The sequence below is a fragment of the Tachysurus fulvidraco genome, chromosome 3 (assembly GCF_022655615.1).
Source record: "Tachysurus fulvidraco isolate hzauxx_2018 chromosome 3, HZAU_PFXX_2.0, whole genome shotgun sequence".
In the NCBI taxonomy this organism is placed as follows: Eukaryota; Metazoa; Chordata; class Actinopteri; order Siluriformes; family Bagridae; genus Tachysurus; species Tachysurus fulvidraco.
Genome location: NC_062520.1, coordinates 18,648,492 through 18,670,293, shown reverse-complemented (window position 1 = coordinate 18,670,293; position 21,802 = coordinate 18,648,492). Strand labels below are relative to the sequence as shown.

The window sequence follows — 21,802 nt, the reverse complement described above, 5'->3', positions numbered from 1 at the left end:
TTTCAATTCTTTTGTGTTACTGTTCTCCATTACTACTTCTCAATTTTCTTTTATAAAATAGAGAGACGTGACCTGAGAGAACAAAGCAAACCAAACCCACCCCATTGCCTTGCAAGTCGTTTGCATGTTGTTGTTCTGCTTGCTTAATAAGCACAATTTACTGACAGTCACTCATTGTCACTATTAAAGTCTCAAATATGACTCAGAATTCTACACCACACATGTTGGTCACATACCACTTGCACAATATATGATCATGTTTAATATCTATCTATCTATCTATCTATCTATCTATCTATCTATCTATCTATCTATCTATCTATCTATCTATTTATTTAATCTAAGAAGAAAACTAATGTCCAAATGAAAACCATATAGAGACAATTTATTTGTATAGCACTTTTAACAATGGATATCTTTACAGAAGCATAGAATAAAAATTGTAAAGTTTAAAATTTTATTACTATTTATGCCTAGCATCTATAACTAACGAGCAAACCTGAGGTGACGGAGACAAGGAAAACAACCCTGAGATGATCTGAGGAAGAAACCTTCAGAGGAACCAGACTCAGAAGGGAGATACCATCAGAGGGTTTTCTACACCAGGTTTTGGTCGAGTGTAACTAAAACACATGGGGAGGGGGGCCGTGGGACCTAACCTTTTTCTCCATGTGTATCTGCAAAGGCGATACACAATCATGCTATATTTATAGACTCCAATAAAAAAAGATTGCTGCATATAGAAAGCATGATTGTGTGATTTTTACCCTTCGTTTATACATGCAAGTGAAATGTTTTCCAAATGGGTCCAGTGTAAATTGGTCTTAATAATTCTCACAGTCTACAGTCTAAAGTGCTTTTAGCATCACACAGAGGTTCCATCACCGAGTACTACTGATTGCATCAACTCACTTAATATGAACAAAGGGACCTTTCAGTCGGTGCATTTTATCTAGATTAAATATCTACAGTAAATATTCAACACAAAAATATAGGAAAGTTTCAGAGAAATTTACAAAACAAAACAAAAAAACTTTCTAAATGGATACGGACCAAAATAAAGTCACGACATTTATAATTGGTATTCTTTAATTAGCTGATTAATTTAGCTGACTCACAGGTCTGTAAAAATTAGTGGATATTTAGTGATGGCACATCTGAGGTAAGCTTAGGTCTCTGGGGTGCTTGTCTGTGGAAATAAATACACTAGAGAAGAGTGGCATGGAAACTGAGGGAAATGTCAAGCCTGTTAAAGCACACATCAGTGAGAATTTGTAGAGCAGACTACAACTGATATTTGTGCTGTATCAAATATCTAAGACGAGATACACAGAAGCGTGCAATATCAGTAAAATATATCTGTAAAATGAGAAGGCTTTGAAAAATAAAAACACTATAAATTAGAGTAAACAGTACCATTCAAAAGCAATATTCAGCATGACCAGATATATCCTTTGAAATGGCATCAGTTCTCATAGTTACGTTGTTGTGTAGTTTTATAAGGAAATCAGCAGGTAGGATGTTTCAAGCTGTTTGGTGCATCTGAAATTTTCAAACAGAAAAATTTGTCTGTGACATTTAGGTTACACACTAATCAAAAAAAAAAAGGACTAAACATTTACTTCAGATATTTAATGGAAAAACCTTGCACAGTAATTCCATCCATTCATTTTCTGTAGAACTTATCCTACACATGGTCATGAGCCAAAGGTGCCAACACATCTGGGTACAATCGCACAAACACCACTTACACACCTATTCACACACTACGTGCAATTTAGAGATGCCAATCAGCCTACACGGAATGTCTTCATATTCGTGGAGGAAACCCCTGAAGCACAGGGAGAACTGATACGTTCTTTAAAAAAAAACATTGTTTTATTTGTGAGCTGCTGCAGTCTTCTGTCTTCCACTGCTTGTCTACTAACATTTGAATCACAACATGGTGTATATTTACTAAACATTAATCTATGAAACCTTGAGTCACAATGTTTCTTCACTGAGAGTGATGTAAGAGTGAGTGAATAAGTGACAGAGAGAGAAGAAGAGAGAGAGAGAGATACAAAGACACAGTGTAGTTTGTAATGTACTCTGAGGAGATCTGTGGTACTCTTGCACCCCAGGATCTCTCAGCTAAGTGACTTTGGGCTCAGAGGCTGTTTGAGTATCGGGCAGGGAGGATAATCCCTGGGGAATTTTTCATCCCCTATGGAGTGAAGATACATTTCTCAGCATGAAGAACTTCTTCCTCTCGCTCAGTACACAGTAATGTAGCTGGGATGGAAAAGCAGAACTCTTGCTTCTTCCTCCTGGTTCCTCTTTCTCAGGGTCATTGAATGCACAGTGGAAGCTTTCTCGGGTTGGCTGTACATCATTCCACACAACATTACGTCTCTTCTCTTGGCAAGCATGGTTGGGGTCTGTGATGACACACAGCTTCTCATACAGCTTTTATAGGGAATTGTGGCTTATGTTTCTTTTTGTGGTGTAGAGAAACCATTTTCTGTGTAAAGGTGTCAAAATATGGTTCTGTGTATAAAAATCCCACTTTGCAGCCACCATGTAATTGATTTTCTGATCATGAAGCTTGTACTTATTGTATTTTCCAAGTCCTGCTAAATCTAACATCACTTTACAGTCCTTGGAGAGGAGGAAGCAACATCAATTATGTATTTGCTAAATTAGCCATAACCATAATTCTACATTCTGTATTAGTAAAACTAGAGATGCTGTATAATGTAAAGTTAGCATAAACATTTTTTCTTCTGCATGTCATTTTATTTGTAACAAAATAAGAAATAGAAGAAAAGAATAAAAATAATAACAGTCTTGTATAAAATAAACCCTCCTTTTGCTATTATAATATAATATTCAGTTGTTAGTTACCTTAATTTCCCCTCTCTCCTCACATTTAATGGGAATCTCTGCCTCTCCCACCTTGAAGCCTTACACTTAAATTTAAGCCCTTGCTGTTTTTGAGTGAGTGTTTAGAGAGCTGTTTGCCAACTGCACCTGAGGTGAACAACAGGGTACAATACTGGTCTCCCCCCACCATCCCTATTGCCGCCCCCGTGGGCTTGTGCCTGGCCCTGCCAATTCTCTGTGGCAGAGAGGTCCATTTGCTTTCTGAGGTAATCACTTCCATTAGCATTTATCACTGTGTCAGTCCAGGGACCACTTTAGGAACATCTGCTTTCTGCTGCACTCTAAAAGGCAGAGCTTTCCACCCCGCAGGCCTGCGCTGCCTTGCTAGAGCAGACAGAAGTGAGCTTTACACAACCATTTATTGATAGCTTTTAGGACAAACTGAAGCATTAGTGGCTAAAACACCTACCGACCATCTCCTGAAAACAATTCAGGGCTTTTTTTATTTATTTATTTATTTATTTATTTATTTATTTATTTATTTTGCTGTTTTATCCTCACTCAGTTCATTTGAAGGGTTTCCCTGAGGTTTGGCAGGAGGAATATGTAGCATGGCTCTCTACCACACTCTCTATACATACCCATATAACCTCTATTGGCTGTCAATTTCTCGAATCTTGGCTAAACTAGGGAAAATTCCAGAAGGTTTTAATGATGCATGATGCTGCAGCCCTGCCAAATGTTTGACAGGGAAGGCTGATGCCAGTTCTTATGAGGCCCGGTGGCACTGGGCAGGATTCTGAACAGGGCCCAGTGGCAGACTGGTAGAATTAAGCAGCTGAACATGTGGCTGTCACAGAAATCCTCTTTCCACTCAGCTTTTTCTGGCAACCGAGCAAAGAGAAAGTGAAATTTAAATGAAAGCAGTAGCAAAAATTTTGTAGTCAAATAATATTTACAATTAATAAAATAATCACTTGCCAATATATCAGTGATTACAATAAAAAGTTATATTAAATTATATTCTGATCTTTATATCTTAAACCTCTTCTATCTGTGGATGCACTTGCACAAAATAATAAATAAATAAATAAATAAATAAATAAATAAATAAATAAATAAACGAGTTTCCTGAAAAACACTGAAATAAGATGGATCAATACTCATATACTGTACAGCACCACATGCGTCTGTTGCCTCTGGCTGCCCAGTCCACACAATTGTGCTGTGACACAACACAACATTAATGAAAGTAAAAAAAAAAAAAATTATCCATTACTGGAAAATTATCAAGATTTGTTTCTACTATATACTGTGTGTGTGTGTTTGTGTGTGTGTGTGTGTGTGTGTGTGTGTGTGTGTGTGTGTGTGTGTGTGTGTGTGTGTGTGTGTGTGTAATAGTTTCTAAATACACAAATCTGTATTTCACTTATATTTTTATCCGTTAATATATAAACTGAAGGGTGTAAGCTGGAATCTGCATATAGCCAACACACAATGTGAACCAGACACCTTAAGGGGGATTAACATGGTGGCAAAGTTAACAAAAAACACTGAAATGAACACACACAGGCAGATAAAAGCAAAAAAAAAAAAAAGACCATTTCACATTTTAGCCATTATAGTCTTCATGTCTCCAGCAAAGGTGCTGAAGGCCTTAAAAGAAATATTGGACCAAAGACCAGTTTTGATCAAAACCTTTCAGCTCAAGAATAACGAACACACACACACACACACACACACACACACACACACACACACACACACACACACACACACACACACACACACACACACACACACACACACACACACACACACACACACACACAAACACTATGTGGAGGTAATTCCCAGCTGCACTATTTCTTCAAAGAGTTTCTTAGTCGGAAGGATGTTGGAGTTGGAGTCTTTGTGAGATAACAGAAGGGACCAACCTTTTTCTGGGCTGAAAATAACTTCCAGCGCTCAAGACAATTACACAGATGGACAGAGTGGTGCCACCCCCTAATCTCCACCTTTAGTCCTCTCATGTGAGAAGCAGAGGAACAGCGACGACAAAGAAATCTCATAGTGGAGAATAGCTGCAAAACCACTTACATGCATAATAATCAACGTTATCTTATCAAAAGCTCCTTGGCTCCTCCACAAGCCCTTCATAACAAACAGACGTAAAGTTCTATAAACTAAAAACCATCTAAAATGCATATTGCTGTGGGCCTCAGCTGACATCTAGACTGTCTTTCTTAATGGTGACATAATATCATTGTCAAGTGTCAAATGTTTTTAACCTAAGATATAATAGATGTTTTATAACTGAGCTGCGTGGACTGAAGCACACTGAATAACTTTGAATAACCTTGTGACTTTGTAGCTCATTGTATGTGAAGAATGTAACAGTGTTCATTGAAATAACTGAACAAATGTGAGCCGTTTCAACAGTGGAGGCTCTGTAGTGTCTCCGTACCTCAGTGAAGATTTAACCCTGGCACTTTGACATTAATCAATATTTATGAAAACCTCTTTATGAATTTCCACGGCGTCTATCCTAATGAATTACAATTTTTCTGAGACTAAATAAAGACCATGCTATTGCTATTGACTGACTTTACTAGATGTACACCGAGCAACAAGGTCAATTTCCATGACACGTATGTATCATATGTTGGCTTGGAAAATATTATGAATGTTATCCTTTTGAAAAACGTGTCACTTGTCCTTAATGTTAGCTTGACATCGAAAGCAGTCTTTATGAGAACTGAAAACTAATAGAATAAGCCTATAAAACATATGTAGGTGTATGTCTCTTTGCCATCAAGGGTTTATTCAGGTGCACTGCAGCTAAAGAAATTTTGCTTTTATACAGTCATGTAGGTACATTGTAGTATTCAAAAATAAAATATTCTTTATAATTCTGATATCAAAACGGAACAAATAATAATATAATAATATAAAATAATAAATTTCAGATGTCTATACACTTTAATCAACACACTACACTTTTTTTCAGACAGTGTGATATAAAGAATATTGGGTGTAATCAGGACACAGTATAGCGAGGCACCATAAATAAACTTCAAATATACAATGGACACATGAGCTGGTGAGATTTGATTGCACAGGGATTGCCATCCCTTCAGGACATGTGATGTGGCACGATTGAAATTCCTGCCACAGACTCAGAATGCAAATACGTACAGTAATGTAATAGATAGCATCACACATCGTTGACTGGTGGAGCAGAGAACAAGGGAAAATATAAATTATTCTGGCCCAACTTGTGTTGCTGCACTAGAATTTGCATGTTATCAGAGACAGAATATCTCAATCAAAATGTCACCCATTGCCTGCAGTCCATATACAGGCTTTGATAGCTCAAAGGGCATTTTCTACAGAATAGGCCTTCGATGCAAGGGTTTTGTCTCTCAGAATTCACTAATCAGAGGAAGCATGAAAAAAAGAAAAGCAGAGGGAACAAGAGAGATGTGTTATTCTGAGCTCGGGATTTAAAGCAGTGCCACTATCTTTTCTCCAAATATCCATATCTGTGTGTGTGTTCGGACTTCATACCCTAATATCATCTCAGGGAGGTTTTCCTTGCTACTGTTGCCTCTGGCTTGCTCATTAGAGCTAAATATATATTTCAAATATTATAATTTATATACAGACTTTTTTTAATTCCTGTAAAGCTGCTTTGCAAATATGTATAAAAGTAAAAGAACTATACAAATGAAATCAAATTGTATTGAACTGAATTAAATTAAAGAATGGGAGAGGGGTAAATCTCAGGGGTTTTCCTTGTTGGTATAAAAGTTAATCAGTAAAATTCCCCTATGGAACTGGGCAACATGTAAAACTGGCAGCACTACACACTGCTCTATGAATTCTACCTCCAACTCAGTTTCATAATCTGTTCTAAGTAAGAATGTGTGTAAGTAATTTCAGGTATCTACATTCAGAAACATCTGCTCTTGTGTGTTCTTGACATGATGCATATCTGCCTAATCTCATAAACCATAAGCCAGTTTTTTTTTTCAAGCAGAAACACAGTATATCTTTTTTTTTTTGCCTTTTTTTAAGAACACTTATCTGAACCCTTTGAGCGACTAATTACAAGAGTTACACCTTACTATCTTTTTAGTAAAGAATAAACCAACAAAATAATTCACATTTCACACATGCAGCTCATAGTTAACAGCCTGCTCACACAGCTCCAGCCTCTTTCACTACCACACAGTGTGAAAACATTTGTGCTAGAATGAAGTTAGACATCTGATGGATGGATGATGTTCTCTTGTTGGGCTTTAAGAGTAGTGTGGTGTCCATCAGATGCACTAATTGTTCTACTATGATTAAAGGGGAAGGTTTGTTTTCTGACACTCTCTCTGAGTGGATAAATGCAGCGCCCTCTGTTGGAGAAGTGCAGCACGATATTTACAGGGGTGAATGTGACAGACACTCTGGCTGATTAGAGAGCAGCAGCAGCTCAGTTCTTAATCAGCAGGACCAAATACCAACCTGTCCTGGCATCTTAGGCTCTGCCTGCTGGTGTGTCCGCTTGCTTTAAATGACCTTTACCTAGTATACACTGGTACATGGAAACACATAAGCACAAAACCCTTTACAAATGCATCTTACTGCTGCAATACACACTCTACATACACACTCTATCTATCTATCTATCTATCTATCTATCTATCTATCTATCTATCTATCTATCTATCTATCTATCTATCTATCTATCTATCTATCTATCTATCTATCTAGCACACCTGTTTACAAATATATGTAACACACACACACATGTCATATATCTTATACTGTATATATATGATCAACTTTCTTCAATCTACAATAAAAAATAAAATAGAAAATACTGGTATAAAATAAAAATGATGTATTTTTCTTCATGAAAATAGGCTAGATATTTTCATTATTAATATTAAAATTGTCTTGTTTTAATTACAAACAAAATTTGTTCCATTTAAAAGGCTACTGTCCTTTTTTTAAGCTGCATGGCAGAATGCCGGTGTGTCTAATAACATTCATGAATAATTTAATTCTACACCGTTGGCTAAAATCCAACTTCCTAATTTACTAATTGTAATTAGGGACGATCAGGGAGTGTTTCTGTGGCATGTCCCAGGAGGCTAGATAGTCGCTTTCACGTCTCTGCTTGCACATCTTATCACCTATATTAACCAACTGCCTTAAACTGGGCTTATTGCTGTTTGAGTCTGAATCATTTTGAATGTGGCATCGATCTCGTAAACCTACATCATGTAGTATAGCATATAAATAGTGCATACATGAAAGAAAATAATTTGAATCCCAGTTTTCTTTGTGTGAATTGGAGCAGAAACTAGGAAGTAACCTTGAACTAGAGAACTAGAATAAAAAGGCTTGAACAATGCAGGCAGCTCAACTTTTAAATTCCTGTCTGCTTTGGCCACATTTCCACTCTCTCGCTCTCTCTCTCTCGACAGGGAAAAGAGATGACTTCTGTTCACATTGGCAAAAGAAATCAAATTGATTATTACATAGATGAGTGGGTCTTCTATTTCTAAACATTTCAGGCAGGGTGTCTTTTTGAAACATCACTAAAATTGCATTCTCTCGATGGTATGTCGGCCTTCATTTTCACTTGAAAGGCAAGGCAAAGCACCACAAAGCAGGTTCACAATGCATGTCAACTCCCATTTTAACTGTGCAATACAAACATTGCATAGCAGCAACCTGGCTCTGTAAAACAAGCTGTTATGCTAAACTTTACTATCAAGTGGCAGGCAGCAGTAGGAAAAATAATCTTTCAGAATCTGAGCACTTATATCTGCCCTCTCTCATTCCAGACCAGATTGCTGGGTAGTCCTTATAATCAGCTAACACACAGTAACAAGAACCTGCTTTGAAAACGAGACAAGGCGAAGGAGGTAAAAAAAAGTGAACAGAAATAGACTGCAGTCTTTTGACTCAGCCCATTAATGTCGAGGTGTTGAAGATAGTGTCTCACTCATCCGTCACTCCAGGCCAGAAGTTCCAAATGTCAGACACAACAATTCTTCAGCAGCTTCGCCTCCTGCTCCACACAGACAGAGGCCAGATATTGTATCGAACGGGGGTGGCTGGTGGCTGAGAACAAATACCAAGCATTGAGCTAATGCTTCTGTTCATTACAGCTGTCCTGATGAATGGCTCTGTGGTACTTGGTCCCAAAGTTTCAACAGTTCACCTGGGAAACTGAAGAAGCTTTCAGTCCAGCAAAAGAGAGAGAGAGAGAGAGAGAGAGAGAGAGAGAGAGAGAGAGAGAGAGAGAGAGAGAGAGAGAGAGAGAGAGAGAGAGAGAGAGAGAGAGAGAGAGGATTTAAACTGTAAAGGGTTTGTTGCTATGGTGACTGAGCAGCAGTAATAAGATGAAGGTCTAAAATGAAATTCAATAAGAGTGAGTTTAAAAGCACAACATATTTAGTTGCGTTTGACTGCATGGTTCTGTATTACACACATCTCTTTCACTGAACTAATGCATACGGACCATCGAGTGACTTAAACAATGCACAGCAGAAAATTTGCATGCGTCAAGAAATTTAGCATGTGCACATTGTGCACAAAAAATACAGTTAAAAAGTAGAAGCATTTCATTTGCCTCTCATTTTCATTTCTGAGGGTAGAATTTGAGGAGAGCAGCTTGTGAGGCAAGCAATCATTTAAATTCAGCTTGCTTTGAATCTTGGCAGAATTCCAGGCTCTGGATAATGGATCCAGACTAAAGGCAGCAGCTAATGAGAAATGTACATGACAAAAACCTTATGGTTCCTCGTGTTTAAGCGGCGCCCCTCATGCACCACCAAATGGGCACATCTGTAACTTAAGTGACCTTGATCGAGAGTATCATGTTAGTACACAAAAAAGCAACAGTGTAGATGGACTTGCAATGCGAGGGCTTTAACACTCGTGCTGTATTCACATTGACCTTTCACACTGGAAATAAACTTTTTTGTATGGTGAAGCAGTTCTTTCTAATTCAGATATAACTAGCAGTCATAAGTTCTCGATAAGCTTCTGCCAGTAACTCGAGAGATGCTTTGATTTACTCTGTCCTCTTCATTAGGGGTGAGTGTAATTGTGTGTATTCTAACAAGCACAAGATGTGACCTACACAGAAGCGCTTGGCTGGCAGGGAGAGCTGTCCTGAGGTCAGAGCTCCACACATTATCAGAGAGGGTCTGCTACAACACACCCCCACAGCACCACTGCCACTTAACGCACCAGTGATGATCAGTTACTCTGGCCTCAAGTTCACACTGCTGGCCTGAGATTGATGCCATGTTGATTTTTAATGATGTGCCACAGGATGCAGGCAGAGGCGGAGTGTGGCTGCAGATCCTACACCGCTTCTGTGCTAAATGTCATCCTAATTATCTCACCGGCCAGCCAATGAGGAAGTAAACATTTACACTAACCCATGGCCCCCAAAAGCGAACAGCAAGCCTTAGACGTCTCCTCTAGTCCCACAGCCACAGTGTTCACGTGCCTCATCTTGTGCCTCTGATCTTCCTTGCACCCAATCAAACCAGGCTGGAGTGAGATCATGCACCTCATGTGTACACTGCCTTTTTCCCAACAGGAAGATATGAAGTATGTGCAAAAGCAACGGGAATTCTTACAGTTGCACACATACAATGATTAGAAAATAAGAGCATACAATAAAAAAAAATTGTTCAGCCTTGTTCAGTAAATAAGAAATAAATACAAATCGCAAATGTTATTTTTATATAAAAAACCCCACTAAACCACTAAAATGAATTAAAAGCTTATTTTTCCTTACATACTGCACTGAATTAATTCATGTAAATATGTGGCCAAATCCCAGTGTACAGTTTACTTACTTCACTCTGTTAGAATGACTATTATTTTGTGCTCACACAACTAGAAAAAAAAAGAAGTAACGTATAGCTGTAGATTGTAGCTGATTACACATTTATGTGGGTTGTGGCCTTTGAATTCGATTAATATATGCAACTTCAATCTGATTGAGTTTTGAGCATTTTTTTTTATATTTCTTGGTTTGTGTCGGCTTCAAGGTCTACAATTATTGTATTATGAAATCTTTTGGAATTATTTCGGCAACGTTTACCTCGTTCTCCCTCGTTTTATTTCTCAGTTAGAATGTTTTCTTAGTGCCAAGAAGCCAGTTGCTTGCTGTGTTCTGATAGTTAAGATGTTATAAAGGCTGATGTGAGGGCCATTAACCCCTTCGGAGTTGAGCTTTGGGTTCACAGCACTTAAAAATTCATTGTGATAAATGATTTGTGAAACTGATTAACTTGTTTAATTGGTACAAAAGTTAACCATTGCATTCAATTGTAAGTTAAACTGTATTATAAAGAAACACAGCTAGTTTAATTTTCTTACATTTTTAATGAGAATAACCCTTGTGCTTAGTTCAGATGCTGAAATTGTAACATAATTCCTAAGTCAATTTTACTCCTTTTTTTTTTTGTTGTTGTTATAATCAATCCAAGATTTATTCTCTGGAGAGTTCTTTGATTGCTCTTTATTTGATGCAGATTAGCTGGATGTAATCATTAACCTTGATTAATCTCTGTTAAACACGGTGCTGGTGGTGATTTCCTACTTTAATCCAAAAGAAATAAATATGAAAGCACAGAAACATCAGCATCATATATGTGATAAATGCTTTTTTTATTAGTGCTAAATACAGATAAACATGGGATGACAAATTGTATTTAATTAGTAGTCAAATTTCACTCATCATATTTTATTTACCCAATTCTGGAATACAGAGATCATGTAAAATACTTTGTCACTATGGGCAACAGGATAAATAAATGAAATAATTTTCACAGCCATTCCTTGTGACAGCTCAGTGACACATCCTGTTCCTGTGCAGTAACATTTTGTATTGCTGACATGGAGCAGTTGCATGAAGGCACACAACCCGGAGCAGTGTGGATTTATTGAGATAGAAGTGGTCAGAGCTGACCTTTAGGGTCTAGAATGAATCACAGCTAGTCTTCATATCTAATGATCTGGAACCAGTCAACGGTGACCTTTCTACACGGCGTTCGCAGTATAACACAAGCAGGCTGGCTCTCAGAATAACCACTTACTAATCAAAGCTTCAAAAGGAGCTGCGCTTGTTTGAACATATGTACATGGAGGTGAAAAACTGTAAACATGAGTATAACCAAACATGTTCTATATGTTAGAAATGTTTACAAATCATATTAATCAATATTTCTCAGTCGTTATGACAACCACCTGTATATCTGATTATTTCCTGTTTTAAATAATAGCTTACAGGAAGCACTGTCACTATGTCTTGCTGGAGGACACAGCATGCAGTGGTGGCATGGGTTCCCTGCATCATCATGAACATCCATTATTTGAATCCTCCTTCTTCATTCTCATTAGCACAGCCCTGACAAAGAGGAGCGAATGAACTCCACGACAACACGTTGCCCCGCTATTGTTTTGAAATAACGCAAGTATTTTTTAGCTGTGCGATTATTTCTGGATAATTGGCTTCAGAATATAAAGCAATTATTTCTCAAGACTAATTATTTGCTCCCCCCTCCTTTACAACAAAGGTCATTTTTCACCCTGCAATTATGTACTGAAATCAATGCTCTGATGTAGACATTTGGTGATTTTTTTTCCATTATTCATTCTCAATCTCTCTCTCTCTCTCTCTCTCTCTCTCTCTCTCTCTCTCTCTCTCTCTCTCTCTCTCTCTCTCTCTCTCATTCCTCTCTCCTTCTCTTCGTTCGTTCAGCATACAGGCATGATGGCTTGAGGGAGGCCTCTCTTTGGCACATAGGGCGTTGTCCTGGTAACCATTTGGATGCAGTCGATGATGGGACAAACGCTGAGGCAGAGAGTGCAGCCGGTGCAGCTGTCCTGAACTACAGGCAAATGGGTCTCAGGGTCAAATGTAATGGCCTGCCAGAGATAAAGGGGAGGACACACACGATTAGATTAGAATCATTATACCCCCAGCATGGGGTGCCGTGGAGTAACCAATGGACATTTAGCAACACATGCACTTCCATATGTTCAACACAGCCGGACAGAACTATTACCCTTCATATCCTTGATGTGTTGTGTCACATTAGGGGACCTTCATGAAATCTAGTGCACATGATTTCTAAAACATTGTATGGAATGACTTTTCAATGATTAAGGTATTTTCTGTAGAATACAATCATTGGTTAAGTGTGATATTTTTGCACTTAATGCTGGGCCACCTATTTGATCATGGCACATTGTGCTGATAAACGCCCCTCTTTATTAGAAACCATTAATAACATGTAATCCCTCTCAGAGATCCATTCACCGACAATGAGTGTCACGATGAACAATTACTGCATTGATAGAACTGGCTCACTACTTCATCAATACCCTTATGATAAATTGTAGGAGACATTTATTTAGCAACAGAAAGAAGAAGAATGCGGAGACAAATACTTTAATAAAACTGTCACAGCTGTCCCATCCGGTGATCCTCTATGAGTCAAGGCAGAGATGCTCGTATGCATCAGTGGCTTTGCTTAGAAAACAAGGCTAGATAATGAGGTGCTTTTAGGCTCTGGTGAGTGGGCCTGAGAAGCTCATCATCCACTTTTTAATTGTTTGTTTCAGCATCAAGCTGAATGTTAAATGCAAAATTTTGAGCTGGCCAGAATCATCTCCATACCGGCTGCTGAAATGCAGGAGCAGAAGCAGGGTAATGATTTCTCTCTCTCTCTGCAGCTAGCGGCTATGTAGCTGTGGTGGGGGAAAAACAACAACAAAAAAAATCTGAAAGCTCAAGCCAGGGTGAGAAGGGAAAAGGTTATGGCCAGATGCTCTGGGCTGTGGGTTTGTGTTGGTACAGTCATTCAGGCAGTGTGTGTTTTTGTGAGAGTGAGTACAAGTGTGTGTGTGTAGGTGTGTGTGTAGATGGATGCAAGCACCTGGTATCCAGAGTCATTGCAGGTCATGTAACACTTTCCACAGTTGATGCACATCTCTTCATCTATAAGAGCCTGCACTTGCTCCTGGATGTTCAGCTCCTGGTATGCTCCAATGTGCTTCAGAGCTCGGGCTATCACATCCTGACCGCAGAGGACAAATAAGTGCAATCCAATACATAAGGCCAAAATAAAACCTTCAGATTTACACAGTAATGCCTTGTCATTCAACAGCAATACCAAGAGATCATGCCTTGAGATAAAATAAACTCCTACTTGAACAGCTGGCACAGGTGTCTTAGGGGTGTTAATTCTTGAGCCACCGGAAGGAGGTGTGCTGTCTTTAAGATCGGTAAGCTTCTTTTTGTAGTCTGCTATGGCCAGCTTCTTTTCCTCAAGATATGGACCAAAATTTGGCAATTTCTGGGAAGGCAAAATATAGTTTAAAACCCAGCAACCATACTGTAAATCCATAAAAACAATCCAATTTTTTTTGTGTGTTCTTTGTTGGCAAACTCCTCATCTACAGTATTCATCACAGTACTTTTTAGGTTCTGCTCTACATTTGGTATCTTATTTAAATATCTCTCTTACTTTAATCAAGGGTGTCTATAAAGTCATTGGGCTTTAGATATCATATGAACGAACGCATCAATGTTGCTTCCCTCATTAGTGCATCAGAGAAAAATAAACACTGGATAGAAGCAAATAAAAGCTCAAAGCTGACTGTCCTGAATACATTAAAAGCCCCGGCACCCCTTTTTTCTGAGGAGCGGCTAGAGATTTTCATCACTAAAAATCAAAAAGATCCTATGGTCAATATAATAATCATTTAAAGACCTAGCAACCTGAGGCATTACTCATTTCTGCATGTAGGGATGAGTCAAAAAAACTCTTGTATACTTTTACACAAAGAATACATTTAAATGCTGAATAAAACCTAAAATGTTACATCAAATATTATCTCTGTTATCAAACCGTTTGTGCATAAAAAAGGGAAATTAATATTCTTAGTGGTCATGCCAGGTAATTTCCTCAGTTTAGTGCATTTCTATCTTTGGGAAGCCCTGTACTGTAAAATCATGCAATATATTTGCAAAAATATTCATTTGCCATTCAGAGTTAAGACATTTCCGACCTGAGAAGAGAAGGGATTCCCTGCCCATGCTAAGTGGTGTCTGCAGGCTATTGCACTCCATGTTATTCCAAAGAGGTGATCTGATAAACACTGCAACTATATGCACTTATCATACTCTCCTTATACAGGTGTTCATTATCATGCAGAGCTGCAGAAGAGAATCATTTTCACCTGAGAGCCAGTACTGCACAAAGTACATACAGCAAAACTGTCTTTTTGTTCAAGTACTAGGTGTCCAATAGTCATGGGAGCCTCTGTCCTCAGAAAAAAATAACAAATTTATTTGTGAGAAGAGAGAAAGCAGAAGAGTGAGATTCAGTTTTATCCTACATCAGTGTATGCTCAATGCCATGCCACCCCCCACAACCTACAAGACTGATCACAGCACTGCTGCCTCATGCCTAATAAGATCAACAGTAATGGAATCCATGCAAATGTGAAATTAATGCCTTCTCTTTCAATCTGGCTTTTCCCTCATCCAATTCTCTCCTCCCTAACTCCCTCTATAGCCCCTCTTCCCGATCCACTCTCTATCTTGTGCGATTCACGGTGAGGTAATTTGACGTGAGTTTCACCCAGTCACCCCATTATCGTCACACACAGCTGCTCGTCGGCAGGAACCCAGCACTGAAGAGCAGCCGACAGATTTCACTGCAGCACTGCATCTTCCAGTGCGTGCTTACGTGCAGATATACCTGCTCTTCGCGATTCCCCCAGATTACCATATATTCATGACTGTTTCCACATGCTGCTGCCCAGGACAGAGGCAAGAGAAATTACGGGTCGACTGGCTGGCAGTTTGTCTTCAGCCTGCTGAGGAGGGGGTTGGTCTAAGCTTCCTGAAAGTAGTGGGTGTAAGGCGCAAGCAGCCGTGGCAGCAGGAACGCGGTGCTGTGCTTGTGTAAAAAACGCAATCACACGCACCAGGCCGAGCACTTCTATTTCATTTCATCCTGCCTGGTGGGAGGGCACAGCAGGACAGGCCAACTAGTTGAAACACATGTGGTTATGAATACTGGTTGTTTTTTCTGCATTTGCAGATGCTTCTTTGTTGTAAAATCCTCTAAAACCGCGATCCAGAAAGCCACCACTAGATCAGCAATAAAGCAAACGAGTCATCATAAGCCTGGACAAATACAGAGTTGGCAAAGTGAGTTACTACAGCTCCTAATGAGAGCATTAACTGAAGCCACACAGCTGAAATGGCCCTTTTCTACTTGCAAAAAAAACAACAACAAAGGCTGTTTCAGTGTCAGTATTATTTAAATATTTAATTGGCAGAAATCCTGAATGCATTGTTAGATTAGTCATGCTCTTTAAATGTTTTAGATTTAAGCTCCTTTTAGTATAGAGAAGATGGGAACATTTCAGCAGGCATGAAAGAGGCTACATAATGAAATAAAATCTCAGTTTAGAGTCAGAGACCCTTTAACTTTACACAGTCAAAAGGAACATTACTGAACTCCAGATGTTAGATTTCAATGCAGTCATTTATTACCAAATATTTCTCATGGTAGAACACCAAATCACATCACATCCATTTTAGAACGCAAAAAATCCTATTCCGTTTTGACATTTTCCTAAGCACTAGTAAGTCACACCGAATTACACACTGTACATGCCTTTATCCTTGTGAGGTTACTGTGATAGAAGTTACAAAACTGTATATTAAATATCCAGTCATAAGTATAACAAAGAGAAGTCTGAACAACCCTAATCATGTCAGAATATAACAACAATTAATGATGAAACTCGGATATAGATTTCTGTCCTCATTAATTCAGCCAAACACCACAAATTCCAAATTTACCCACAATACAGTTCCTTCTCCTTCACCTGTCCTGCAACCATTACAGGACCTGAAAAAGTATATAAAGGCGAAAGGCCTATCAGCAGATACTATAAGGAGAGAAAGAGACAAAGAAACAGAGAGAGAGAGAGAGAGAGAGAGAGAGAGAGAGAGGTGGAATTCCCAGTGAGACATCAGACTAGTCAAACTCAGTAGTAGGCATGGCACAAAGTAGGAAGACACTTACTTTGGCTCATTAAGACACAGCAGCTTCTCCCTGCTTTCCTCATGTTCTGCATGATAGCCCCTATTTGTTGTGTAATAATTCAGCAGCCTCTGTTTAAAAGTTGCCTGAGCCGGTGAGCTGTGTCTGCTTTAATGAAAGGTACTGGGTGGTGTGGAATACCCTGTCTGCCAAGCCCATGCTTTCAGCTAGCACGCAGACTCTCCTAATTGGATGCCATGTTTTCCCAACATGCACATGCACAGACACTCACACTGTCATCAGTTTGAATTGTCTTTGTGTTTTTTCTTTGCACTTCTCTCCTCCCAAACAAACTTGCAAATCTAGGGTGTGAGGTAGCGAAGACAACAAATAACCCATTGGGTGCATCTGTGATAATAAATGAGAGAGGTTTGCTGCTTGACATGAATAACTGTCAGTGCAAAGTGCCATTTAGCAGACAGGAAATTAGTACTGGAGGAGAAGTGGGGCAACCTGTTTCACCTCTCAAATCCCCTGCATTATACAAACCCACTATTAAGTTACAATTCAATTCAGCTGTGACTTAATAATCTCCCTTAAACTGTTCTAATAGTCATCATTTGTAGCCCTACACACAAAAGGTAATTTGTGAAATAAAAATCCAGCAAAACACACGTTGGCCTTATGAATGAGGCCAAATGAATGGAAGGAAAATAAACAGTCAGCTTTAAGTTATAATCAAGGTATTTTTTTTTAATTTTATTTAATTTTTTGTAATATAGCATACAGTGCACCATTAGTTATTCTCTATTCAGGTTGATACGCTTACACTAGTCTGTTCTTATCCAGACCAGCACCAACTGCCTTGTCTCTGGGGCCTGATATGTGCAGGCAAATCCCATCCAGCAGGTTCACACTGATGACAATAACTGTATATCTTCACTGTGGCCAGGCTAATAGGACAGAGGCTTGCTGACTCTTCTCCCATCTCATTTGCACTAAAGCAATTTTCTAAACAGTTTTCTTTTCCTCCCTTGCCTACTCACAGCTTCACACACTAATGATTCCATACATCACATAAAATAATCTTAATTGGGCTTTTGGATTAAAAGATGGGATGTGGGATTATGGGTTTGAAAGCTGTGTCTCTGCTTTACGGCCCATAATGATATAACAAATGTGGGTCTTTAGATGAAAAGAGATGTTGCTGTTAATGCAATACAGGATAAAAAAAAAGCCATACATTCTTCTGACAATATTTATGAGAAATTCATTCAAATAGTAAATATTCTTTGGATGTATTCAATATTCAAATGTTGTGCCCATATTTAGGCAAGGAAAGTGTTATAGATTCAGAACCATGCTGTGGGCAGGATGTCACCATATTTGTGCTCTGCTCTAAAGAAATGCAAACTTATTTGCTATGGTTACAGCTCCCTTAATAAGCGTAGTTCATAATTTTATTGTAATAATTAATGTGCCATAAAAAAATCTCTTCTAGAGAGGTATTCTCACCTCTGAGCTTCTGTGAGCACACAAATAAAATACAGACATTATTGTGTGCTCCCAGAAGCTTCAAAGGTTAATTATTTCATAACATTATATTTATGTTTTATATTGCCCTCTAAAAGTATATTTCAACTGTATTTTCTGCCCAAAACCTTTACATTACTGAGATACTGTGGTTATATCAGTATCACTTGACTTACTGCTCTTCATGCAGGAAGATAATGTGCGAGAAAAACGTATTTATACTGTGAAGTATAAATACTGTTGGAAACAAATTCTTATTCTACCATCTGCGTGTCTCAACAGCAATCAAGGTTCGTCAAACCTAATTGTCTTTCCAGTCACGGTGTATGTTTAGGTGTATGTTTTCTATTAGACAAATATACATATTTATCCGGTTTGTTACATTTTCCAGAAGTAGAACAGAAGTAGAACTCTATGCTGACTTTTTCTGTTGTAGCTCATCCAACTCAAGGTTTAACATGCTGCGCATTCTGAGACGAGTTTCTGCACAACACTATGGTAAAGAGTGATTATCTGAGTTACTGTAGCCTTTCAGTCAGCTGGCCAGTCTCTATTGATCGCTCTCATCAACAAGGTGTTTCCATCTGCAGAACTACCACTCACTGGATGTTCTTTCTTTATTGTCTCTTTTTACTCTAGAGAGTGTTGTGTGTAAAAATCCCAGGAGATCAGCAGTTATAGAAATACTCAAACCAGCCTGTCTGGCATCAACAATCATCCCCTGGTCAAAATCACTGAGATCATCTTTTTTCCCCTATTCTGATGGTTGATATGAACATAACCCGAAGTTGCTGGCCTGTATCTGCATGATTTTATGCATTGCACTGCTGCCTCATGATTGCCTGATCAGATAATTGCGTGAATAAATACAACAGGTGTGCGAGTGTTCCTAATAAAGTGTATGGTGAGTGCAGATTGTGCTCCATGGTCACAAGTCTGTAGAAAAAATAAAACTTCAATTTTGGACATAAAAAGTTAATATGATGTACAGAACTGACATTTTACATACACTTATTATTCTTTATTAAAGAATGTATTGTATTAAATAAAATGAGTATTTGAACTGAGGAAAAGTTAGGAGGCTGAAATAACCTCAATGAGATGTTTCTTTCTTGTAGCCATCTACCATTTTCACATCACCCACAGGATCTCAGGAAGATTTAGCTCTGGGCTTTGACTTGCCCATTCCAAAAGTTCTCCATTTGTTACTTTTCTAATACAACCTTCTGATACAATGTAGAATTCATAGTGGATTGATGGTGATGCTGGGCAGATCCCCAAACTATAACACTTCCACCTCCATGTTTCACAGTTGGTATGAGGCTCTCTTGCTAAAATGCTGTATTTGGTTTACGTCAAATTAACGACATTAACTTTGTTATGGTGTCCAAATAATTACATCATCTGTCCAAAGCACATAATCTTGGCCTTTGTCTCTGTGGTCTCTAACAAACTTCAGTCTTTCCCTCATGACTTACACTTTTTCTTTCTCACTGTAGATTCATGCACTTTGACATAACTGTAGCAAGAGCTTGCTGTAGATCCTGTGATGATATTTCATGTTTTAATGATGTGATTACACCTGTAGGTATAATATATATATATAAAACCGGCTTCTTTTATTTGAGTCTCACATTTACACATGTTACTAAATATACATAGCTTTGGACACACAGTCACAATCTCTCTCTCTCTCTCTCTCTCTCTCTCTCTCTCCCTCTCTCACACACACACACACACACACACACACACACACACACACACACACACACACACACACACACACACACACACACACACACACACACACACACACACTCCATCTGCTCCAGCTACTCCATTCCTAACAAAGCATGAGGGCCAAGCTGTGGCTGCTGACTGAGGCAGGGAAAGCAGCCTGGCTGAAGGCTTCATTACCACCACATGCCTGCCAGGCAGCATGGCACCACACAGCCAGCCAAACAGCTATTAAAGGGCCTCCATGCCCCCACCTGCTGGCTGCCTCTCAGCACGCCCATTCTCCCATCCTGTATTTGGAGCGTTTGGAACACTGGAGTTGGGTATAGTTGCAGGCAGGACTTTGAGGTAATGTCGGTTCCTCCATGTTCTCATACACCTGTGAGCTGTGGTGCTCTTTTAAAGCCAGTGAAATCCTACCTTCCTGGCCTCCCAGTCTTTAGGAGATGGCAGTACTCGAGCAACAACCACGTGCCTCATGTAGGAACAAGAATGTAGCCTGCAGTTCATACTGCATGAACCCTTTTGCTACACATAGAATACAATGAGCTCAAATCTGCTGCTTTTTATTGGACATGCTGCATTACTGCTGGCCCACTGTGTGTGAAAACCCCAAATGGAATAGCTTACTTATACATCAAAGATATTCTGCTCATCCCTTGAGCTAGCAGCAGCGTTCGCCACAGAGTCTGCCCGCTTGAGACAGCACTCTGACTGCCTACATTAAACAAAGAGAGAGAAAATATGTCTTTAGCTGAGCTCTGCTTTAGGCTCCCCTTTATCAACTGCCATTCCTGTGAATTGCCATGACAGTGACATGCACTCAGCCTCTCGTTCTCTCGTTTCATAGCTTGAGTTATAGAGCTATCAGACTGCCTTTTTCTGCTAGCCTGCCTCATATTCTCTCGCCGGCTCACTTATTCTCCAGCTCCTTTCCTCCACCATGTGCACTTAAAGTGGAAATGTCCTTCCCGCCCTCTCAACTTCTAGCTTTTGTTTGACACAGTCAATTTTTTTTGTCTTTCCTGTCTGGTGCTGTAGATGAAGTATGTCTGTGCAGATACTTTCCTCTCTCAGTCTGTGCAAACTTTCACACAGGTAAGCTGTCAATCACAGCCACATTCAGGGCTTCAACAGGGGCTGATAGAGGACAGGAGCCGACAGGCAATATCTCAAGCCCCTCAACCTATTTCACAACATCTGCTCTATATAATCTGGACTTAAAGACAACCTCATGTAGGTGTCTGTTTTTTATCCCACACAAAAAAAGCAACTGGAATAATGAAAAATGGCATCTTAAAGGCCAATGACATGTCCCAGGAGGCAGTTCTCTTGCTACAGTTTATAATAGCAGAGGAATATTGCGGTGATATAAGGACTTACTGGCATACCTAGCAAAGATCACACATAAAGTCTGCCTATGGCCTGACTCTGTGAGGGTCTGAGTGGCAGACCCTCCTGCGTACAGCTGTTCTCCAAGGCATATGAGTGGATTCAGTCATCTGCTGCCTGAAGCTGTGTTTGTGCTGATGTTTCTACAAGCTGCCTCAATCTGAAACGCCACT

General features: G+C 39.2%; 1 protein-coding gene across 3 annotated transcripts in view; it reads right to left on the bottom strand.

The window, feature by feature from the left end:
* Positions 1-11,546: 11,546 nt before the first annotated feature.
* The window catches only part of dpyda.1 (dihydropyrimidine dehydrogenase a, tandem duplicate 1), a 127,208-nt gene continuing 116,952 nt past the window's right edge, over positions 11,547-21,802 (bottom strand). For 2 of the 3 annotated variants that reach the window (XM_027149414.2, XM_047810773.1), the window contains 3 exons: positions 14,112-14,258; positions 13,839-13,979; positions 12,567-12,825 (listed from right to left, as the gene is read on the bottom strand). In XM_027149414.2, the coding sequence (XP_027005215.2) occupies positions 12,655-12,825; positions 13,839-13,979; positions 14,112-14,258 (459 nt within the window). In that variant the 3' untranslated portion in view covers positions 12,567-12,654. Of the gene's footprint in view, positions 12,826-13,838; positions 13,980-14,111; positions 14,259-21,802 lie in introns of all 3 variants that reach the window. The other variant, XR_007140073.1, reaches the window with a different exon arrangement.